Consider the following 19438-nt stretch of genomic DNA (forward strand, 5'->3'; position numbering starts at 1 on the left):
TCTTCCTCTGCAATAATTCAAAATCCCTTCAAAATTAGAAGATCATTTACTCTCTAGACCTCCTGCCAACGAAGCCAGTTCCTAAATGGGTTAAAACCAAAGGGGTGAGCTCTAAAAAAACCCTCAATATAAGCAGCCTCCTTTCTCCAATAGAAATAAATTGGAAGAATATTACCCACCCACCAGTCCCACAACAATACAACCTTCCTCCCCTCAGTGTCACAGAGTCAGGACATCTGTTCCATCCCTATATTAAGTCCCCGACATTTTTTGCAATTTATTCAAACAGAGAAACACACGAAGAGTTTAACATGACACAGGGTTTAATGTTTGCTGCAGAAGGATAAAAAGGTTTACAACCCCACTAGGAAATACATTGGTTTCCTCTAAAGCACAAGTCAGTGCCAAGGGACTCATCTTTAAAGCATGCGTTGGTGGCAGATACATTGGGTTATATTAAAATGTCTTATCTGCAGGGGCAGCTCTAGCAATTTTACCGCCCCAAGCAGCCGCCGCCACAACAGTGGCAGAGCTGCCGCCGAATTGCCGCCGCAGGACACGGACTGCGGCCCCATGCTAATTGCCGCCCCAAGCACCTGCTTGGAAAGCTGGCGCCTGGAGCCGGCCCTGCTTATCTGGTAAACTATTACGCAGGTCACAAACTCTGTTCTTGAATGCAGAGATCATTAACTTCAGTGGGGGCCCCAGGTGCACATTACAGTTCAGACTCATGGGTTGTACTGGTTAAGGATGTGCTGGGTCCAAGAAAATTCTCCTCACATGAATGGCAAGGATGTGAAGGAAAGTTTCTTCAGTGGCCCAAGATGTTTAAGTGGTTTCATTTCTATTCTGAACATGAATGCAACACAAGAACCATAAGCTGGCTCTGTATAACCCTGTAAAAAGGAATTCTCACTCACAGGGGACACAGAGCTTGCCGGGCCAGGGATTCTGGGCTCCTTATGCTGCAACTGATGACCCTGCTAACAACATACAGGACTTGGTGCAAAGCCAAGTCCCTGACCTCCTGGAGTCATTAAAAGAATCCAGGGCAGTTTTTGTAAGTGCAAGACTGTGATCCTACCATCATGATTCCAGATGGGCATTTCCATTTTGCCTCTCCCTACAGTTTTAATTAGACATGCTGCTGCTTTTCACTCCCTGAGCTGTATTATTGGGTGATTTTTCTACGTACAGCTAAACAGAGACCAAATTTCCCTTCTAGGGGAGACTGCATTTTGGGGGTTGGAGCATAGGGGATTCTCCTTCACTTCAACACTATTGCTCAGGTGTCAACAGTGCATCAGCACAGTAGGAAATTGCCATACCAAGTAGAGGGCTGTGGTGGCGGCTAGCCCCACACTGAGTTTGGCATCACGCACGCCCAGCATGCAAAGGGCTTTGGGGCAGAAGCTGTCAGAGATATTTAGAATGCCATAGCCTGTACTATGACAAATGTGAGAGATAGTTCTCCCTGCAGCCAGAGGGTGGGATAGGAAAGGAGAGGCAGGGAGAGGGGGAGCCTGTGGAAAAGGGGCAGGGGCTGAGAGAAGCTGGAGTGCATGTGGAAAGGGAGCTCAAGCAGGAAGCTCGGGGAGAAGCACGGAGGACGGGGCTGTATTGTTGGAGGAGAACACGGGGGACTGTGGGAGTGAGGGTGCAGGGGTCAGGAAGCTAGGGGCAAATGCTGGGGAGAGGGAGGCATGGGGAGGCTGTGGGAGGGGAACCTGTGTGGGAGAGGGAGTATTACAGATGGATCTGTATTGGGGGATGGGAGGGAGAGCTGGGGCCAGAAGGAGACTGTGTGAAGGGGAGCTGGGGGGGGGGGGGGGAGCAGCACTGGTAATGGGCTATTGGGAGACGAGAGGTACAGGGCTGGGGGGAGCGTTGGGATCGGGCTGTATTTGGGGAGGCAAACAGGGGCTCAGGGAAGGGATCTGGGAATGGGGCTGTATTGTGGGAGAGGAAGTATGGGGGCTGAGGGGAGCCCTGGGGAGAGGCCTATATTGAGGGAGGAGAGTTATGGGATTTTATTGATTTTGTTCCGGGTGTCCTGGCTTGTTCCACCATCTTGGCTGATGGTGCTGTGCAAGTATGTGAATGTTTCTACACTGGTGAGAACATAATCCTCTATCCGCACTGGTAATGGCGAGGCAATATTAAAGATCTGCGATCTGTCTTATTACGGATGATTTTCAGTCCAATTTGCTGGCTGAGTGCATTGAGTTGAGTTGTTTTTTCTTGTATATGGCACTGGGTATGTGATAGGAGACCGGCATCATCTGCAAAGTCCAGATCTTCAAGGGATGAGAAGAGTGTCCATTTAATGCCTCTTGGCAAGTCTTCTGTTGTACGCCTCATTACCAAGTCGATGGCAATGTTGAAGAGGATTGCAGACATGACACACGCCGACATACTCCTGTTTTGACTTCAAAACTGAGCTCACTGTGATCAACACTGCATATAAAGTTGAAATAGAAGCTTTTGATGACATTGATTATGCGGAAAGGAATTCTATATGCCTGCAGAATACGCCATAGGCTGGTCCTATGAATGCTATCAGAAGCCTTCTCAAAGTCTATGAAATTTATGTAGAGTTGCCATTGCCATTCTAAGCACTGTTCTATTATGATCTGGTCTGTGCATCCATGCCCTTTCCGAAAACCAGCTTGCTCTTTTTTGAGAACACTATCAACTGCCTCTGATATACGCTGAACTATGATCTTACACAATACTTTTATCTGTGCCAAGCAAAGTGTGATACCATGCCAGTTATTACAATCACAGAGTTCCTTTCTTTGGTATCTTCACTATAACCCCATTGGTCCACTTCTCTGGCACTTTTCCCCTTTCCCAGATTGATGTAAATAGAGGGGCCAGGATAGATGCTGCTACTTTAGGATTTACCTTGAACAATTCTGCATTCAAGTTATCCTTGCCATGAGCTTTCCTGTTTTATAAGGATTTGATGGCTTGAATGATCTCTTCCTTAGTGGGGTGTCTGTGTTGATATCAAGATCTTCTTCTGCCTCCTGGATGTTTGCTTCCTCTTTAGGTGGCTCCCTGTTCAGCAACTCTTTGAAATGCTATGTCCAGCGCATTTCTTGTTCTTTTTCGGTTGTTAGTAGGTGTCCTTGTTTGTTCCTGATGAGAGTGCTTGTTGGTGTCTGCTGTTTACCACTGATAAGCTGCATCATTTTGTAGATGGTTCCTTGTTCACCACGAGCAGCTGCATCCTCTGCTTGTGTTGCCAGATTATCAATATAATGCTGTTTGTCCACTCTCGCAAGGCATTTGACCTCCCAGTGTGCCTTGCTATACGGCTCGTGGTATTTGTCCTTTAGCTTCTGGGATTTTGTGTCTAAAAACTTTTTTCTTCAGGGCTCGTCTGGTTTCCATGGCGTTCCATGTGCTGGGTGTGATTCACTTCTTCCTTTTCTTCTGCCTGTAGCCTAGACAGGCTTCACAGCTCTGTTCATACATTGCTGTTCATTTGTCCCACTTCTTGTTGATCTCCTCATCTGCATTCCCCTGCACTTCCTCAAGGTCTGCAAGTGCTTGGAACCTATTCTTTAACTGCAGAACCAACTGTATTTCAAGGGACTTTAGCTTCTCAATATCATAACATCTATGTCCCTTGTTTGGTGGACCCACAGTTCTCAGTTTTAGCTTCATGGAGGCTGTCACAAGGTGGTTGTCACTGCCAACAGCTGCACCCCTTCTCACTTTCACATCTGCCAGTGAGCGTCGTCATTTGCCATTGATCATGATATGGTCAATTTTCAGAGTAACAGCCGTGTTAGTCTGTATTCGCAAAAAGAAAAGGAGTACTTGTGGCACCTTAGAGACTAACCAATTTATTTGAGCATAAGCTTTCGTGAGCTACAGCTCACTTCATCGGATGCATACTGTGGAAAGTACAGAAGATCTTTTTATACACACAAACCATGAAAAAATGGGTGTTTACCACTACAAAAGGTTTTCTCTCCCCCCACACCACTCTCCTGCTGGTAAAAGCACAAGATCAAATCCGCACAGACACACCCCTGGAACCCCGACCAGGGATATTCTATCTACTATCCAAGATCCATAAACCTGGAAATCCTGGGCGCCCCATCATCTCAGGCATTGGCACCCTGACAGCAGGATTGTCTGGCTATGTAGACTCCCTCCTCAGGCCCTACGCTACCAGCACTCCCAGCTATCTTCAAGACACCACTGACTTCCTGAGGAAACTACAATCCATCAGTGATCTTCCTGATAACACCATCCTGGCCACTATGGATGTAGAAGCCCTCTACACCAACATTCCACACAAAGATGGACTACAAGCCATCAAGAACACTATCCCCGATAATGTCACGGCCAACCTGGTGGCTGAACTTTATGACTTTGTCCTTACCCATAACTATTTTACATTTGGGGACAATGTATACCTTCAAATCAGCGGCACTGCTATGGGTACCCGCATGGCCCCACAGTATGCCAACATTTTTATGGCTGACTTAGAACAACGCTTCCTCAGCTCTCGTCCCCTAACGCCCCTACTCTACTTGCGCTACATTGATGACATCTTCATCATCTGGACCCATGGAAAAGAAGCCCTTGAGGAATTCCACCATGATTTCAACAATTTCCCTCCCACCATCAACCTCAGCCTGGTCCAGTCCACACAAGAGATCCACTTCCTGGACACTACAGTACTAATAAACGATGGTCACATAAACACCACCTTATACCGGAAACCTACTGACCGCTATTCCTACCTACATGCCTCCAGCTTTTACCCTGACCACACCACACGTTCCATTGTCTACAGCCAAGCTCTGCGATACAACCGCATTTGCTCCAACCCCTCAGACAGAGACAAACACCTACAAGATCTCTATCAAGCATTCTTACAACTACAATACCCACCTGCGGAAGTGAAGAAACAGATTGATAGAGCCAGAAGAGTACCCAGAAGTTACCTACTACAGGACAGGCCTAACAAAGAAAATAACAGAAAGCCACTAGCCGTCACCTTCAGCCCCCAACTAAAACCCCTCCAACGTATTATTAAGGATCTACAACCTATCCTGAAGGATGACCCAACACTCTCACAAATCTTGGGAGAAAGGCCAGTCCTTGCCTACAGACAGCCCCCCAACCTGAAGCAAATACTCACCAGCAACCACACACCACACAACAGAACCACTAACCCAGGAACCTATCCTTGCAACAAAGCCCGTTGCCAACTGTGCCCACATATCTATTCAGCGGACACCATCACAGGGCCTAATAACATCAGCCACACTATCAGAGGCTCGTTCACCTGCACATCTACCAATGTGATATATGCCATCATGTGCCAGCAATGCCCCTCTGCCATGTACATTGGTCAAACTGGACAGTCTCTACATAAAAGAATAAATGGACACAAATCAGATGTCAAGAATTATAACATTCATAAACCAGTCGGAGAACACTTCAATCTCTCTGGTCACGTGATTACAGATATGAAAGTTGCGATATTACAACAAAAAAACTTCAAAACCAGACTCCAGCGAGAGACTGTTGAATTGGAATTCATCTGCAAATTGGATACAATTAACTTAGCCACTCCCAGTCTCTATTCAAGCCTAAGTCATTTTGCAAGGTAACTTATTTCCCCTTGTTTTTTCCCACCCCCCTCCCCCAAGACGTTCTTGTTAAACTCTAGATTTGTGCTGGAAATGGCCCAACTTGATTATCATACACACTGTAAGGAGAGTGATCACTTTAGATAAGCTATTACCAGCAGGAGAGTGGGGTGGGGGGAGAGAAAACCTTTTGTAGTGGTAAACACCCATTTTTTCATGCTTTGTGTGTATAAAAAGATCATCTGTGCTTTCCACAGCTTGCATCCGATGAAGTGAGCTGTAGCTCACGAAAGCTTATGCTCAAATAAATTGGTTAGTCTCTAACGTGCCACAAGTACTCCTTTTCTTTTTGCGATATGGTCAATCTGATTCTTATCTCTGCCATTTGGAGACCACCACATCAGTTTGTGACTTTCACCATGTTCAAATAGGGCTCCACCGATGACTAGGTCATTCATATTATAGAAATCAACAAGCCTTTCTCCATTTGCATTCATGGTGCCACACCCATGTCTTCCCATTGCTCTGTCATCGTTTGTGCTGTCCTTACCCACATTGGCATTCAGGTCTCCCATGACGATAATTAGGTCGTGGCATGGTACTCTCTCTAACTCCACCTGTAGTGTAAGGTACAATTTGTCCTTTACTTCATCACTGTCATTTGTCAGAGCATAGCACTGAATCAGAGAGATATTATTATGTTTCCTTTCAGTCTGGCTCTCATAAGTCTGCTGCTGATGGATTTCCATTCAAGCAGGGAATGCTTCACTCCCTTCTTCAAAAGGATGGCAACACTCTCATGGTGTTGTCCATCATCCCATCCAGAAAACAGCAAAGTTTCTCACAAGGCTGTTAATCTTCCTGAGCCTGACCATCTGCTCTTGCTGACACCCAGGATGTGTAAGCTGTAGCGTCTCACCTCTGCTGTGACCTGAGCTAGCTTCCCTGTTTCATACATTGTCTGCACGTTCCAAAAACCAAGTTTTTGTCTTGGTGTTGAGCACTTCAGTCTTCATGCCAGTGGCTTCCTTTCGCCTTTCACCACCGGCAGTCATACAGGTCATTCACTCCTGAAGGCCATCACACACAGTAATGGTTGATTTCTCCGGTGCTGTTTCCGAAACATATTTTGCTTTTTATGGGGACAGGGTTGTTAGCCCTTTGCCTAATCCCCAACCTGGAGGACCAGGGTGTTGGGTTTTTTTTTGGTCCAGCCCTCCCCCACAGACCAATTCGGCATGGTTGAACGTACCAGGAGCAAAAAGCCCCCACCGACACAGACTTTGGGGATCATTAGAGCACACAAGCTGTCCCACCACAACAAGGCACAGACACCAGAGGTCGGTAGAACAAACCAGGACATCCAGAACAAAATCAATAAGGCCAGGAACACCTTCTGGAGCTAAATAGGAACATGAGGAGGAGGAGGTGGTGGTGGTATGGGGGCTGTGGGAAGGGAAGCTGGGGGGAAGCACTAGGGATGGGACTGTTTTGGGGATGCACATAGGGGCTGGGCTGTACTGAGGAGGGGAGCACGAGGGATGGGGCTGTATTGCAGGGGCTGGGGGAAGGAAGCTGGGGCTGTAGGGGAGGAGGAAGGCGGGGGAAGGGAGCTGCGGGGGAGCTGGGGCTGTAGGGGGGGAGGAAGGCGGGGGCTGCGGGAAGGGAGCTGCGGGGGCGTTGGGGTTGTAGGGGGGAGGAAGGCGGGAGTTGGGGGGGCGCTGGGGCTGCATGGGGGGTGCTGGGGCTGTCAGGGAGGAAGGCGGGGGCTGGGGGAAGGGAGCTGGGGAGAGGACAGCGGGGGCGGGGGGGCTGGGGCTGTAGAGGGGGAGGAAGGCGGGAGCTGGGGGAAGGGAGCTGGGGGGAGGAAGGCAGCAGCTGTAGAGGGGGCACTGGGGTTGCATGGGGGGCACTGGGGCTGTTGGGGAGGAAGGTGGGGGTTGGGGGAAGGGAGCTGGGGGGAGGAAGGTGGGGGCTGGGGCTTTAGAGGGGGAGGAAGACGGTGGTTGGGGGAGGGGAGCTGGGGGGAGGAAAGCGGGGGCTGGGGCTGTAGGGAGGGGAGGAAGGCGGGGGTTGGGGGAAGGGAGCTGGGGGGAGGAAGGGGGAGGATAAGGCTGTAGGGAGGGGAGGAAGGCGGGGGTTGGGGGAAGGGAGCTGGGGGGAGGAAGGCGGGGGCTAGGGCTGTAGGGAGGGGAGGAAGGCGGGGGTTGGGGGAAGGGAGCTGGGGGGAGGAAGGTGGGGGCTGGGGCTGTAGGGAGGGGAGGAAGGCGGGGGCTGGGGGAAGGGAGATGGGGGGAAGAAGGCGGGGACTTGGGCTGTAGAGGGGGGAGGAAGGTGGGGGTTGGGGGGAGGAAGGTGGGGGAGGAAGGCGGGGCTGGGGCTGTAGGGGGGGAGGAAGGTGGGGGTTGGGGAAGGGAGCTGAGGGGAGGAAGGCGGGGGCTAAGGCTGTAGGGAGGGGAGGAAGGCGGGGGTTGGGGGAAGGGAGCTGGGGGGAGGAAGGCGGGGGCTGGGGCAGTAGGGAGGGGAGGAAGGCGGGGGCTGCGGGAAGGGAGCTGGGGGGAGGAAGGCGGGGGCTGGGGCTGTAGAGTGGGGAAAAAGGTGGGGGTTGGGGGGAGGAAGGTGGGGGGAAGAAGGCGGGGGCTGGGGCTGTAGGGGGGGAGGAAGGTGGGGGTTGGGGGAAGGGAGCTGGGGGGAGGAAGGTGGAGGCTTGGGCTGTACAGGGGGGAGGAAGGTGGGGGTTGGGGGAAGGGAGCTGGGGGGAGGAAGGCGGGGGCTGGGGCTGTAGGGAGGGGAGATGGGGGGAAGAAGGCGGGGGCTGGGGCTGTAGAGGGGGTAGAAAGGCGGGGGCTGGGGGAAGGGAGATGGGGGGAAGAAGGTGGGGGCTGGGGCTGTAGAGGGGGAGGAAAGCAGGGGTTGGGGGAAGGGAGCTGAAGGGAGGAAGGCGGGGGCTAAGGCTGTAGGGAGGGGAGGAAGGCGGGGGTTGGGGGAAGGGAGATGGGGGGAAGAAGGCGGGGGCGGGGGGAAGGGAGATGGGGGGAAGAAGGCGGGGGCTAGGGCTGTAGGGAGGGGAGGAAGGCGGGGGCTGGGGGAAGGGAGCTGAGGGGAGGAAGGCGGGGGCTAGGGCTGTAGGGAGGGGAGGAAGGCGGGGGCGGGGGGAAGGGAGCTGAGGGGAGGAAGGCGGGGGCTAGGGCTGTAGGGAGGGGAGGAAGGCGGGGGCTGGGGGAAGGGGGCTGGGGGAAGGAAGGTGGGGGCTAAGGCTGTAGGGAGGGGAGGAAGGCGGGGGTTGGGGGAAGGGAGCTGGGGGGAGGAAGGTGGGTGCTGGGGCTGTAGAGGGGGGAGGAAGGCGAGGGCGGGGGGGGCTGGGGCTGTAGAGGGGGAGGAAGGTGGGGGTTGGGGGAAGGGAGCTGGGGGGAGGAAGGTGGGGGCTAGGGCTGTAGGGAGGGGAGGAAGGCGGGGGCGGGGGGAAGGGAGCTGAGGGGAGGAAGGCGGGGGCTGGGGGAAGGGAGATGGGGGGAAGAAGGCGGGGGCTAGGGCTGTAGGGAGGGGAGGAAGGCGGGGGCTGGGGGAAGGGAGCTGAGGGGAGGAAGGCGGGGGCTAGGGCTGTAGGGAGGGGAGGAAGGCGGGGGCTGGGGGAAGGGAGCTGGGGGGAGGAAGGTGGGGGCTAAGGCTGTAGGGAGGGGAGGAAGGCGGGGGCGGGGGGAAGGGAGCTGAGGGGAGGAAGGCGGGGGCTAGGGCTGTAGGGAGGGGAGGAAGGCGGGGGTTGGGGGAAGGGAGCTGGGGGGAGGAAGGCGGAGGCTAAGGCTGTAGGGAGGGGAGGAAGGCGGGGGTTGGGGGAAGGGAGCTGGGGGGAGGAAGGCGGGGGCTAGGGCTGTAGGGAGGGGAGGAAGGCGGGGGTTGGGGGAAGGGAGCTGGGGGGAGGAAGGTGGGGGCTGGGGCTGTAGGGAGGGGAGGAAGGCGGGGGCTGGGGGAAGGGAGATGGGGGGAAGAAGGCGGGGACTTGGGCTGTAGAGGGGGGAGGAAGGTGGGGGTTGGGGGGAGGAAGGTGGGGGAGGAAGGCGGGGCTGGGGCTGTAGGGGGGGAGGAAGGTGGGGGTTGGGGAAGGGAGCTGAGGGGAGGAAGGCGGGGGCTAGGGCTGTAGGGAGGGGAGGAAGGTGGGGGTTGGGGGAAGGGAGCTGGGGGGAGGAAGGTGGGGGCTGGGGCTGTAGAGGGGGAGGAAGGCGGGGGCTGTAGAGGGGAGCCCTGGGGCTGCATGGGGGGCGCTGGGGAGGAGGAACCGGGGCCCTCTCCCCTGAACTCACCCGCCGCTGCCACGCCGCACAGGCGGCGCCAACTCATGGGAGAAGCCGAGGTCGGGGCGGGCCCCCCGGGCCAGGGAGACTCCTGCTAGGGGGAAACCCCCGCGAACCTTCTGCACGCGTCACCGCGCGCGCGACCCCGTCCCCTCCCTCTCCCACGTGGGCGGGCCGGCGGCGCGCTCCGCGTCTCTGGAGACGGCGCGTTGCTTCATGGGCGGGCCGGCGCCGCGTGCTGACGGCGGCGGGCGGGTCGGGGAAGGGCGCGCGCGCGCGCGCGCGGCGGTTGGTGGGGCGGGAGGCTTCGCGTAGGAGACGCCTCCGAGCCCGGGCGTGAGTCCCGTGAGGGGGAGCGAGCCTCGCCGAGGGCTGCGTGCGGAGAGGGCGCCGCCCGAGGGGCCGGGCCGCGGTGCGGAGCGGGGCGCGGGCGGCAGGGAGCGCGGCTGGGGGCGGGCCCGGTCGAGGGAAGGGGCCGCTGCCAGGCCGGCCAGGGCACGGTGGCGGGAAGCGGGCCTCGGGACCAAGCCCTCAGGCAGGGGGCAGCCGTGAGGACGGGGGCGTGACGGCCGCGGGGCTGGTGGGCGGGCGTCTCCTGGCTGGGGCGCGGGACCTCGCCCCCCCCAGACCGCAGGCCTCGCCCCTGGGGTTCCCGGGCAGCCTCACAATGGGGTAAGGCCTGTGCCCCGCCGCCCCCCTGCGGCCCCTGCACCTGCTGCCTCAGCTTTCCCCCCCCACACCGCTCTTGCGCCCAGGACCTCAGCGCCCCCCCCCCGTGCCGGAGGGCCCTGGGGCGCGGGGGGAGGGGGGGGGCAGGCTGGGGTCACGTGGTCCTGGGGGGAGGGGGGAGCAGGCCGGGGGGCACGGGGCCCTGGGGCGTAGGGGGGGAGCAGGCTGGGGGGCACGGGGCCCTGGGGCGTGGGGGGGAGCAGGTTGGGGGCCACAGGGGGGCTGAGGTGCCCCCTGACTTGCTACCTCAGTCCCCTCTGTGCCCCCTGACTTGCTACCTCAGTCCCCTCTGTGCCCCCTGACTTGTTTTTTCCCCCCTCTCCCATGCTATCTTGCATCCTGTTCCCTAGGGCCCTGTGCCCTCTGACCTGCTCATTCAGCCCCCTCTCTGCTCCACGGCCTGTCCCCGTCCGCCCCACTACCCTGCTACATCACCCCCAGGGCCCTATGCCCCCTGCACCTGCTACCTCAGCTTGTCCCCCCCTTGCACCCAGTACCTCAGCCTCCTCTGTGCTCCACAGCCATTCCCCCCCTCCCCTGCCACATCACCCCCTGCCCCCCAGGGCCCTATGCCCCCTATACCTGCTACCTCAGCCCCCTTCTGCATGCAGCTATCTCAGCCTACCCTGTGCTCCATGGCCCGCCCCCTGCACCTGCTGCCTTAGCTCTCTCTATGCCCCATAGTCCTGCTACCTCTCTGACCCTGGCCCTATTGCCTCCATGTTCCCTGGGTGACCCACATCCTCTCTCCTGCCATGCCCCCTGGGGCACCTGTTATCCTCATGGCCCTCCCCCACATCCCTGTTACCCTGCTCTGGCTGCCCCTATAACTGCCTGTCACCCTGCTCTTGTCACTGCCTATTGCCCTGCTACACCATATGTGCCCAACACCCTGCCTGTCACCCTGCCCATCACTCTGTCCCTGCTTCTCCCTACTTCTTTTTTTCTCAGACCTTGAGGTTTTATTTTCCTGGGCTCCCACTGTTGGGATGCTTTAGGATCATAGGAGTTCTAGCTATAACACCTCAATCAATTAATCTGTCATTGCAAGTGCAAGAGGGGAGACCCCAGCACAGGATGTATTAGATCTTAATCGGATAGGTGTTTGTACAGCACCCTATTGAGATGTGGCTTGATCCTGTTTGAAACATTCAGGTGTTGCCACAACACAAAAAACACATAGTAATGTGTTTAGCATGTGTGAGTGCTACGTGCAGAGCAGGGGCAGGGGAGGCAGAGGCAAGCTATAACTCCGTTACATGGGAGCATTAGGGAGCTTTTAGAGTCAGACAAGTGAAAAGCTATTGCAGTCTTAAGTTGTTGCATGTGAGCCTAATCATGACCCTGCTACACAGACTAGTCATGGAAGGTTATAGGAAGGAGGCTCCTACGCAGAGATCCCAGCTTGCAGTATGGCCAGGTTTTGGTTAATTTGTGTCTAAAATTCACACAGCACCCTCGATATTGTAACCAGAGATGGCACAGAATGGCTAAAGGATTTTATATGTGGAAAATACTGAGCCAAATTCATTCCTGGTGTCGCCCCATTAAAGAGTTCAACCAGGGTTGAATTTGGCCCACTGTAGTAAAGTAAATAACCTCTTCCTATACAAGGGTAGATATGAATGTATGAGGTGTTCGGGCCAAACTGCAGCCTACCCTATGCATTCAGGGGTGCAGCCAGCTGTATGAAATGTGTGCTGGCTATACTGCTCCCCTCCTGTGATTATACCCGTAATCCCACATGACAGACCTGGTGTATAACAGGATCATCAGGAACCCTGCAGGTGCAATTAGACTGAAATATGGAGCAGAGTGTTAACCCTTGGGATACTGAAGGGAACAGTACATGTTTTGGGTACCTCTCCTTTTCCCCTCACCAGACACGTGATTCCCCTCCACCATCAATGATCCCTCCCTGCCAAAGCAATTTCCTCCTGCCATTCATTCTCTCCTCTCAGCTGCCAGTATTGTGTTGCCACACAGAGCTCTGAGCTCTGTACTCATCCTTGGCATATGGGAGTTGTTGGGAACCACCATCAGAGGAGGAGAGCAGGGTCAGAGGAGGAGAGGGAGGTTTGGGGGATCAGAGAGGCAGAGCCAGATGGGTTTGCTCCATTGCAGAGTCTCAGTGTGACTCATCTGTCAGCCGTCAGAAAACAGTTCCTTCTCCTTTGGCAAAGCAACTCCAGTGGCTACTAGAAATTAGCCAGTTTCCAGATGACATGTGTTTGGGAATTACCTTATTTTCCTAAGACTTAATAATAAAATCTGATGAAGAATTAAGTGAACTTGCTAGTGACTATGAGAAATGTTGCTACAGAAAATTAAATGTCATACATTGGATATCTTCCTTATCTTCTGTTTCTGCTTTAATGCAAGTTGCACCATTACTACCTGGAACGATCAAAGAACGCAAAGCACAGATTGGCCTGATTTGAGCAGCCATATGCTATAATTTTGCAGAGAAAGAAGGTGAAATCATCAGTTCTCAGAATCCTCCTTTACACTAACTTTTCATTTTAAAGCACTCTCCAAAATGCTAATTAGCTACCTCAGAATTTCAAGGTTTTTTTTTTTTTTTTTAAATGGTCAGTTTCAGAAGAGATTTGATTAAAGTCACAAGAAAAGGCTGCTTTGCTTGATCCATCTCTTTTTGGCCCATTTGGTCATTAGGTTACCTACAAAGAGAAGAACGTGTATGGTGCAGAGCTGTGGTGTAAGAGTTGGATCATTTACCTTGAAGAACTTTATGGAATAGTTTCATGCAGCAATTAAATCCAGTATTCCAGGCACAGCCCTCATTGAACTGGTTCTTTGGACTTCTGTGGTTTTACCTAAGAGCAGGATGGCAGCAGTAAGCAGGACTCTGGGGTAAGCTTCGCATTCAAATACTGTGACTTGGCTAAAGGGCTGGCTGATGTTGGTCCTGGTGTTAATTTTGATTGACTAAATGGGCTATCTCTTCAGTAGGTACTCAGTACCTCAAAACGTCAGACCCTTTATGACCAAGAATAAAGTTTGTCGTTATTCTTAAGACAGGATCTGATCCTCCAGCCCTTATTGCCCAGATTGCCCCAGTGAAATCAGGCGTTGACACCCTGTACCCCATGTTCACCATTTGTTATATTTTGTACAAAGTATGCCTTGTGAGGTATCATTTGAAAACTCATAATCTGCTGAATATTATTATCCGGTTGAAATGTTACTCCTGGGGGAATTCTGCGCCATTGTGCAATGCCGAATTTTGCAGAAATTAATGGGTTTTGTGCATAATTTCCTTTCCCCCACAGAAATGGATTGCAGTGCTGCTGGCCGCAACTAGAGGCCACTGGACCTGGCAGAGCCCAGTTTGCACATAGAAGACATGGGGTGGGGAAGGGGGAGAGAGTAGAGGGTTCCTAGCAACTGTAACTTCCTCTATGCCTTGAGGGAAGGAGACAGTGGCGCTCAGAAAACTCCACACAAGCCTGGCTGGGAACCAGCAACAGGCTGTTTCTCTTTCTGGAACCCTGGGTGGTAAGGGGACAGGTGTCTGGGCTGCGGGTACAATGGCTGGGCTCTGGGAAGGAGGGGGATGGGTGTGTGGGCTGGGGGGACCCTCATGGCTGGGCTCGGGTGGGAGAGGGGGTTTGGGTGTATTGTATTTTCACTCTATGCATCTGATGAAGTGGGTTTTAGCCAACGAAAGCTTATGCCCAAATAAATTTGTTAGTCGCTAAGGTGCCACAAGGACTCCTCGTTGTTTTTGAGAATCTTAGGTCAACAAGCCTAGTGCCTAGTCTTCATTCCAACAATGGGTAATGAATATCTATCTATGAGCTTATACTGGCCAGGAGGGTCCTGAACAGTATAAGATGCACATTTTTGGGGAGCAAGGTTGGGGCTGAAGGGTATGCATGGTGTCCTCTTGTATGTAATTCATGGATGGCTGGGCATAGCATTCATGTATTCAGCTGGGGGTGACTTTACATGCTGGTGGCTGAGAGTGAGGAGAGCCTACAGGGGCTGCTGTTCATCAGCAAAACGGTATAAAAGGCATGCCAGGCTGGAGAACTAAGGGGACACAGCAGTCCAGATTGCACTCTGGGGAATGTCACAGTGGTATTGTTCACTTGAGTTAAGAGTTCTATGACCAGGACCAGTGAAACCAAATCTATTGTGCCCCTCATGCTCCTCTTCTCTCTAAACGAAAAAGTCCTGATCTTTACACTTCCTCTTAATGAGGAAGATTTTCCATGGCTCTAACCAATTTCCTTGCCTGTCTGTACTCTCCTATTTTTGCTGTTTACATTATTCCACTTTGCTTTTCTGTGAAAATTGGTGATCCAAGGCCCTGTGAATTCTAGTCACATGATATAAATTAGCCTATGCAATTTGTCCTGGAGGCCTGTCATCAACAAATGACTTATTTATTTGAAGAAAGAAAAACTGATCATTAAAATGTCAGGCTGTACTACAGGACCAAGGATTTGCAGATGAGATCTGTCCGATTGTGGGATCTAAAAGAGGGGCTTAGTCTGTTCATCTGTGCACAGAACTTGAGTTCTAATCCTGGCCTGGAGTTCTAATCCTCCCAAGCCACTTAAATACTGTGTGGTTCAATTTCCTTGATTGTTGTTTTCTCCATTAAGCATTTGCTTTCCTTTGAAAAATGCCTTAGGTCCTGTGTAAAATTGTTGTATAAGCAAAAATATCATTATTGTTAATATAATTACTTAATATTTGTAAAACACTTTGAAGGTAAATGTTATGTAAATGCTCATCATCGTTAATATTACCAGGGTTGTGGTGGAAGCTTCTTTGCTTGGGACATTTAAAAGTAGCCTGGCTGGAGGAGTATAAATCTCTTCCGTCTCTAGTCCATGTTCTGTGACATGGTGTCATGTATAAGGCCCTACCAGTTTCACAGCTATGAAAAACATGTCAAGGAACAAGAAATAAGCCCTTCCCTGTGAAATCTGATCTTCCCATGCTGCTGGGAGCTCCTAGCTGCTAGTCCGGGCTGAGCTGGGGAAGGACAAGACTCGTCCTTCCCCTGCATGGCCGCTCTTGGTGGGGAGATCAGACCTACCTCCAGTGGCAGCGCAGAAGTGAGGGTTGTACAGAGCAAAGCTTAAGGCTTCTGCCTCTCAGGGTGCCTGGCTGTGGGGCTTCTGCCCCCACGGCTCCTGGAGTGCCCATGCGTTTATCCGCCACTGGCTGGGGCTAGCAGCTAGGAGCCCCCGGCAGGGCACTCCCAGCAGCACAGGGAGATCAGATTCACCTCCAACGCCAGGAGCCTCTTCCCCCTGCTGTAGGAAGCTCCAGGGCTGCTGCCCAGCTGTGAAGGCATCACAGAAGTGAGGGTGGCAATCCCCTGACACCCCCCCCGATCATCTTTTGGGTAGGGACCCCCGTAGTTACAACGCCCTGAAATTTCAGATCTAAACAGCTGAAATAGTGAAACTGACCAATTTTAAACCTTTTGGCCGTGAAATTGACCAAAATGGACTGTGAATTTGGTTGGGCCCTAGTCATGTATGTTGGTCTACTGAACTTAACTATCTTTTCCTCTGCCTCCCTGTGGAATGGAGGGGAAGAATAACTAACCCTGCCCTGTTTTAATCCTCTTAGTTTGTTGCGTCAGGATGCCATGCACAGGTTACTCCCCATTGCTTGCCATCTGCATACATCCCTCAGCCAATATAACTCCAACAGGACGTCCATCGCCCGCATTCAGAGGCAGACATACGGCAGGTCCTACCCCGTGCTCTTGGTCAGGCCTGATGGATCTGCTATTCACATCCGCTATAAGGAGCCAAGGAGGATCCTTACAGTAAGAAATTGAGCAAAATCTAATTTTTAATAGAACTGCTGGGATGGAGGTTGTATTGAGTATTGCACAAGTAGGTGCGTAACGAGAGGGGTGGAGTTACAATTTCCTCTGAAGCATCCTGTGTCGGTCACTGATGAGTACGTAGGATTTGCCATATTGGATCAGACCATTGGTGGTCAGGATATTAGACTGGATGGACCACTTTGATGCTGTAGAGAAAGGTGATAAACCTCCAAATGCATTTGTCCGGGGGCAGAGTTGTCTCCTTATTCTGAAACATGAGGTTCAATTAAGTTCCTCCAAGGAGGCAGAGCCACCAGTATTTTTAATGGTCATCTATTTAACAGGACATAAGGCTAGATGGATCATTAGATACTGTTGGGGTGGCTGTTCCAGTGTTCCTACATCATAGACACTTTGTGAAGCTGTAGAAGTAGTACTAATTAGCAATCGCATTGGATTTTTGGAAAGTTGTGTTCAGCTCTATCCCAATTTCTTCCTAGTTTGCTTCTCCAGACGCTTCCACCCTCAGACGGCCCAGTTACATTCATTAATCCCTGCTCGTTGAGGGCAGGGTGCATCTCCCTTTAGAGCCTGTTTAACATTGCTCCAGGTGTTGGCCTGAATGATGAAGTGGGCTCCCTTCCCCGCCTTCCCTTCAGATGGATTACAGAAGATGGAGGGGGCTAATCTTCAGAATTTTTTAATTTCCCCTCACCCATTTATAAGAATATGGGGCTGAAATCCCCCCTACCCTAGAAATGTAATGGATGTCCTGTCTGGGTGCTGTGTGTGGTTATAGTTCAGAAGCCACCTCATGCTCCAGGCATTTCTCAGGCAACCCCTGACCCCCTTCTTCCTGCTGATCTCAGCCTCCTCTGGCCAAAGACAGGTCTTTGAGATACAGGCCTTTTTGGGGGGAATGTGGTGATTCTAGGAACAAAACCCCTTTACCCCTTGGAAAGTCACTTGAATACAAGAGCAGGTGGGTCAGAGTCTGGATGGCTATGGGGATTAATAATGGGATAAAATGCCTTTCACCTTGAGGTCACCAGCATAAAACCAGTCCTGTAACTGAAAGTCATTGCCATCTGATGGATCTTACGTACAAGTTTAGTGGGTCTTGGGTCAGCTCCCAGTGGGTAGGTGTCCACAGCACAAAACCCACCACCACAAATGGTTCTTATTGGCCTAGTACTGAATGAGTCAAATTGAATTATCATTGCATGCCTAGACGTGGTCCATTCAAGTTGGGGTTGATGCACCATGGCTGGTGGGGTGAGAGGAAGCCAGTGCTGTATCTCTAGTGTGGATAAGCACAGGACTACATTCCGCAGAGCTGTTTTCCCAACACTTTTCTCCAGTAATAAATCCACTTAAAAATGCAATCTTCCTAATTGAAAAGAAACCCAATCCCTCCTCCACTTATTATTTTTTTCAGCTTATTTTGCACAGTACTAATAACTGCAACCTCTACATGCCACATTACTTTTGCCATTGCCCAGTCAACCCCTGTTTGGAAGGTTAGATGTTTGTGTTCTGCTGACCTTTCGCTACTACATCATACATCCTCGGGATAACAGATGAATGCAGAATAACTTCTGCATCTGCCCCCAAACCAGTGAAACCCCTGCAATCAGTAAGAGAATCGTGATTAATAAAATGATTCCTATTTGATTAACCTCTGTTGGGATTTTTATTTTGCGGCAAACTCCTCTGCACAACAATACCCCATCTCTCTCCTTTTGAACAGTGAGGCATTTGAATAAGATGCCTTTGTCTGATTATTAATTTTTGTTGCCCTCCAGATGCCTGTAGACATCAACACTCTTTCTGAGGCTGAAAGAAGAGCGAGGTTACGGAAACGCGATCCCAGAAGGCTTAAGAGCAAACAGGAGGAAGTGTTGGATGATGAGTTTAATTTGGATGATTACAGAAAATTTTGGAAGAAGAAATGAGTTTGTTCTGAGGATCTGTGGAAGTGTAAAGGGAAGATTTGGCAACCTGGACCTGCAGAGAAGGAGATTGTAACTTACTGTTATAGCGAGAAAGTTCATAGCTGAGTAAAGATTCTCTCTCTTCTGTGCATCTGTTTCTTTTATATGTATCAGAGTAACAGCCGTGTTAGTCTGTATTCGCAAAAAGAAAAGGAGTACTTGTGGCACCTTAGAGACTAACCAATTTATTTGAGCATAAGCTTTTGTGAGCTACAGCTCACTTCATCGGATGCATACTGTGGAAAGTATAGAAGATCTTTTTATACACACAAAGCATGAAAAAATGGGTGTTTACCACTACAAAAGGTTCTCTCTCCTCCCACCCCACTCTCCTGCTGGTAATAGCTTATCTAAAGTGATCATTCTCCTTACAATGTGTATGATAATCAAGTTGGGCCATTTCCAGCACAAATCCAGGGTTTAACAAGAACGTCTGAGGGGTGGGGAAGGGGGTAGGAAAAAACAAGGGGAAACAGGTTACCTTGCATAATGACTTAACCACTCCCAGTCTCTATTCAAGCCTAAGTTAATTGTATCCAATTTGCAAATGAATTCTAATTCAACAGTCTCTCGCTGGAGTCTGGATTTGAAATTTTTTTGTTGTAATATCACAACTTCCATGTCTGTAATCACGTGACCAGAGAGATCGAAGTGTTCTCCGACTGGTTTATGAATGTTATAATTCTTGATGTCTGATTTGTGTCCATTTATTCTTTTACGTAGAGACTGTCCAGTTTGACCAATGTACATGGCAGAGGGGCATTGCTGGCATATGATGGCATATATCACATTGGTAGATGTGCAGGTGAACGAGCCTCTGATAGTGCGGCTGATATTAGGCCCTGTGATGGTGTCCCCTGAATAGATATGTGGGCACAGTTGGCAACGGGCTTTGCTGCAAGGACAGGTTAGTGGTTCTGTTGTGTGGTATGTGGTTGCTGGTGAGTATATATGAGTGAAGCAAATACTCACCAGCAACCACAT

At 51.7% G+C, this 19438-nt stretch overlaps 2 protein-coding genes across 5 annotated transcripts in view; one reads left to right on the top strand and one right to left on the bottom strand.

Moving 5' to 3' along the window:
• The window catches only part of GUK1 (guanylate kinase 1), a 55780-nt gene extending 45621 nt beyond the window's left edge, over nt 1-10159 (bottom strand). The window contains exon 1 of one of the 2 annotated variants that reach the window (XM_074946430.1): nt 9920-10159. In XM_074946430.1, the coding sequence (XP_074802531.1) occupies nt 9920-9956 (37 nt within the window). In that variant the 5' untranslated portion in view covers nt 9957-10159. The remainder of the gene's footprint in view (nt 1-9919) is intronic. The other variant, XM_074946429.1, reaches the window with a different exon arrangement.
• A 13-nt stretch (nt 10160-10172) lies between these two features.
• MRPL55 (mitochondrial ribosomal protein L55) lies at nt 10173-18532 on the top strand. 3 transcript variants are annotated; one of them, XM_074946431.1, is made up of 4 exons: nt 10173-10322; nt 13316-13513; nt 16256-16457; nt 18266-18532. In XM_074946431.1, exons 2-4 carry the CDS (start codon nt 13488-13490, stop codon nt 18413-18415), a joined length of 378 nt encoding a protein of 125 aa, XP_074802532.1. In that variant the 5' UTR covers nt 10173-10322; nt 13316-13487; the 3' UTR covers nt 18416-18532. The 3 variants fall into 3 exon arrangements, with proteins under 3 accessions (XP_074802532.1, XP_074802534.1, XP_074802533.1); XM_074946433.1 differs by having other exon boundaries at nt 10229-10246; XM_074946432.1 differs by lacking the exon at nt 10173-10322 and adding an exon at nt 13097-13114.
• The last annotated feature ends 906 nt before the right edge of the window (nt 18533-19438 follow it).

The sequence above is a fragment of the Natator depressus genome, chromosome 2 (genome assembly GCF_965152275.1).
Source record: "Natator depressus isolate rNatDep1 chromosome 2, rNatDep2.hap1, whole genome shotgun sequence".
NCBI lineage: Eukaryota > Metazoa > Chordata > Testudines > Cheloniidae > Natator > Natator depressus.